This window comes from Geospiza fortis, unplaced genomic scaffold (genome assembly GCF_000277835.1).
Source record: "Geospiza fortis unplaced genomic scaffold, GeoFor_1.0 scaffold11, whole genome shotgun sequence".
NCBI lineage: Eukaryota > Metazoa > Chordata > Aves > Passeriformes > Thraupidae > Geospiza > Geospiza fortis.
Window position 1 is genome coordinate 627,853 of NW_005054304.1, and position 3,911 is coordinate 631,763.

Consider the following 3,911-nt stretch of genomic DNA (forward strand, 5'->3'; position numbering starts at 1 on the left):
TAGGGGATCATTTATTACAAATATCCACTCAAGCTGCTTTGACAGAGGAAGTTGGGCAGTTTTAATAGCCAGTGTCAGAGCTCCCACTTGGAGCTGCTGGCTGTGCCCTAAGCACATGGTGAGAGCATTGCCCTTGTTGTGAGGGATGCAAAGAGGCAGGACAATGCCGAGGGCCACCACAAAGCCTGGGAAAAACCAGGGTCACTGCAAAACCCTGCTGCCATGGGAGCTTTGGGATAGCAGGAGCATTTAGGTTGCTGCTAACCAGGATTATTGAGGACCACAAGTCCCAGGAATACAAACTGCAGCAATGCTTCACTTTGTACCTCCAGGAGCAGCCCAAGATGCAAACATCCCTTGTCTGTCTGTGCCTGTGCCTGCTCAGCACAGCCCTCACCACACCTGTAAGTATGGCTTTTCCTGGGTTCCCAGCTACTGCTGGAAGCATGAGATGTGCTATCCGGTGCATCCTGGAATGCTTTCAGCAGTGGGAAAACATGGCTTGTAGTTGTGTACACCACCTCTGGTGCTTGGGGAATGAAGTAAGGTAAACAGCAGAGATGACCCCAGAAGAAAAAATATATATTAGCACTGAGGTGGCTGAGCATGTTCCTTCAGTTTAGCAATCAGGGCATTGAACAAGTGTCCATCTGGGTGGCTGTACCTCCTGGATTTCTGGGGATCTGGGATCTGCCTGGTGCTTTTGGCCTGCAAACAGCCTGAATGAAGCCACAGGAAGGGAGGTGCGGGAAGGATGCTCATCTTACCTGTGTGGGGAACAGTGGTCAGAGGGGCGCCCACAATTATTTTCCAGCTCTCCTAATTTGAAATATTGAGAGATTTAACTAAACACAGGGCAAGCTAAGATGAATATAATAGGAGCCATTTTTGTCTTGCATAACTGTTGCTCAGCTTACTAAATACACAGCTAGAGTGAAAGTCTGCTCCTAGAAAAGGCTTGTGTTTTTGTCAGGGTAAGGAGGAGGGAAATCCCATCTTCCCTGAGATGGCCCCTCCCATGTGTTTTTTACCCCATGGAGTAAGCTCTTACAACCCGGTCTGTAGCAGAGCAGCTCAGGGGAAGGCAATAAATCAGCACAGATTTGCTTTTCAGATAGGAGCACATATGGGAGTTAATGCTATGCTGTGTGACCAGAGCTGTAATCTGGCCTTTGACACTGTTCACAAACAATGAAACAACCTGGGGATATTCAATACTTTGGGGTGTGTTTCTGCCCCTTCAGCTGGGCTTTCAGGGACTAATTTTTCTGAAATCAAAGAGGACTCTCTTCCATGGGGCTGTCTCTCACTCTGGCATGTAAGGGATGCCTGAAATGGCTTTGTGGGGCTCACAGGATGCTCCCACTAGTAGGTTCCCCAACCCTGAGGGATGCACTAGCCAATACCCACCAAAAGATGCCAGGATAATCAGGGAGAGCTGGAAACCTGCAAGCATGTACAGAAACTCAGCTGTGAGGACACACAGGTTGCTGCTCAGCAGCTTAGTAAACACTGGAAACTCCAGTGCTTACTAAGCTAGTGTTTGTAGCCAGTTAACCAGCTCCGGACTCATCACAGGCAGATCCAAGCAGTAAGCTGGAGCATTCTTTTGTGAGCAATGATGCTGTGTATTAAAAATGCACTGTGGTAAAATCCTCTGCAGCAATCTCCAGGAAAAGGTTATTTGTTATTTATCAACAACACCCTATGAAAGCTAGCATGCAATGCAATCATGCTGGAGCAAAATTCACAATACTTTTCAGACCCTGGAAATGGGATTTTGACCTTTCCTACTACTGCTGTCTTTAAGTCAGCACCCCAGTTAGTGCCTGGGAATTTGGTAGCTAATCAATGCAGTTTTCCCATCCTTCCCTGAAGGTGGGAAAGGGTGGGTGGTCAGCAGTTGGCACTGGCAGCTGCCTGTATGCTGAGGCAGTGTTTGATGCCTCAGCTCATCCCTGTGTTTTGCTGCCCACAGGTGCCACCTCCGCTGCCTGAGAGAGCTGCTGGGAACTGTGTGGGACAACACCGGGTATGTATCCTTCTGCCACCTCCTGGGGCCTCAGTGGGCACTGTGGGACTCTACTGCAGTGCCAGACGCAGAAAGGGAAACTCCTGCCAATGCAATTAATAAGAAAATTGTGGGTTTTGGTTATTTTCTTCCCCACCAGATATTTCTGAAAAGCTGCAATGCCAAGCATGGCTTCTACATTTTCAAATATGTCTACTCATTCTCAACGCGGAGGAACCAGACACAGATAAAGGTAAGGGGGTAGCCAGGGGACACTGCGGGACCCTGGCCTGCCTGGGGTACCTCCAGCAGCAATCCATCACCCTGACGTCTCCCTTCTCCCTTCTCCAGAAAGAAGAGGCTGACCACCAGAGTATCATCCCCAGCCAGGGGCTGGATGAGGGCAGTGCCAGGAGGGAGCCACCAGCTGGGTCAGCTGGGACAGCCCCAGGGCACAGCGACAACAGCAGCAGTGAAGTAATTGAGTATGGGATTGTCTTCAGCCCCGAAAACCGCAGCACCCCGGACATCAGCAGGGATGGTCCCAGTCCTCACCCTGGCACTGGCATGCGAGCACGTGGCAGTGGTGGTGGAATGGGTCCCACCCCATCCAGCTCAGAGGGCAGCGGCGATCTGGATTTGGTGGTGGAAATTGATGGCGGTGTTCCCATTGTTCCTCAGGGTGAACGCCCCAGTGAGGTTGTGGTAGGGAACAGGTCCAGGGTCAGCAGTGAGAATAAGGATGATGGTGCCCCCAGGGTGGTTCCGGTGGGGGAGGCCATGACTGCTGGGAAGGGGAGGGCCCCTACTACCAGAGGGGCAGGGGATGAGGGCAGTGGAGAGGCCACTGTCTCTGGCCAAGGGCAGGAGAGTGTTAAGCAGGGTACAGGGACAGGAGGCATTGCTTTGTCCTCTGTCACTGAGAAGATGGAGGATGTCCAAGTGGATGCTGCAGGTGTGGATGAATACGCTTACGTCCCCGATTCAGGCAGCGTCACCATCACCCACGGGAGCCTGGGCAGCACAGACAGGGCCAATGGCTTCACCCAGATCTCTCCAGGCAAGGATGATGAGGTAAACATATTCATTGGGAGGGCCAACATCCATATGGGGGAGCAGGTAACCACCCAGGCTGGTGTCACAGTGAGTAGGGAGAATGACGGCATCCCCTCTGTGGGAAGCAGCAGGCCCCTCCACAGGCTGGATGTCACTGTGACACCCAGTGGAGATGAAGATGACAGCGTGCCTGCCCGCAGGCAGCCTGAAAGACTGGCCACCACAGCCACCCCAACCTATGGGGACAGCATTGCCAGCAGCCTCAGGGACAGCCATCTCACTGGAGAGGATGAGGAAGGTGCCACCACCATCAGTGTTGATAGAGGGCTGGTAACCCCTGTTCCCTGGAGAGTCACTAGTGGTGACGTTACCAGCCCCACAGTGGCCAGCATCCATGGGAAAGATGATGATGAGGTGAGAGGAGAGGGGCAGAAGTCCAAGGGGAAGCCAGACCATGTGGCTACCACGACCCCCCGCCACAGGGGTGACATGGAGGCCACTACCACAGTCCCAGCCAAGGGGGCCAGCGTCCACCCAGCCACTACTGAGGGGGCCCACACCACCCCGTCAGTGACAGCCAGCAGCCACAAGGCAGGCATGGGCACTGTGCTCGGCAGAAGAGGGAGTGGGGAAGTGGGGACAGCCACCTCCACACCCTCCCGTGTGGAGGCACGGCCTGGGGCAGGCATGAGGGTCCGTCCAGGGGGAGCAGGGCTGGACAAGACACCCAGGGTGGACAAAGCACCATTTCCAAGTGGGAAACCCAGTGACCAGGTGTCAAGCGGGGCCCAGAGAAGTGTTGGCGGCTATGATGGTGATGCTGGGGGCAGATCTCATGCTGCCA

The 3,911-nt window shown here is 53.6% G+C and overlaps 1 protein-coding gene across 1 annotated transcript in view; it reads left to right on the plus strand.

The window, feature by feature from the left end:
- Window positions 1-344: 344 nt before the first annotated feature.
- Window positions 345-3,911, plus strand: part of MEPE (matrix extracellular phosphoglycoprotein) — a 3,949-nt gene continuing 382 nt past the window's right edge. Inside the window, exons 1-4 of the mRNA XM_031066472.1 lie at window positions 345-404; window positions 1,979-2,032; window positions 2,172-2,264; window positions 2,363-3,907. Of these exons, the coding sequence (XP_030922332.1) occupies window positions 345-404; window positions 1,979-2,032; window positions 2,172-2,264; window positions 2,363-3,907 (1,752 nt within the window). The remainder of the gene's footprint in view (window positions 405-1,978; window positions 2,033-2,171; window positions 2,265-2,362; window positions 3,908-3,911) is intronic.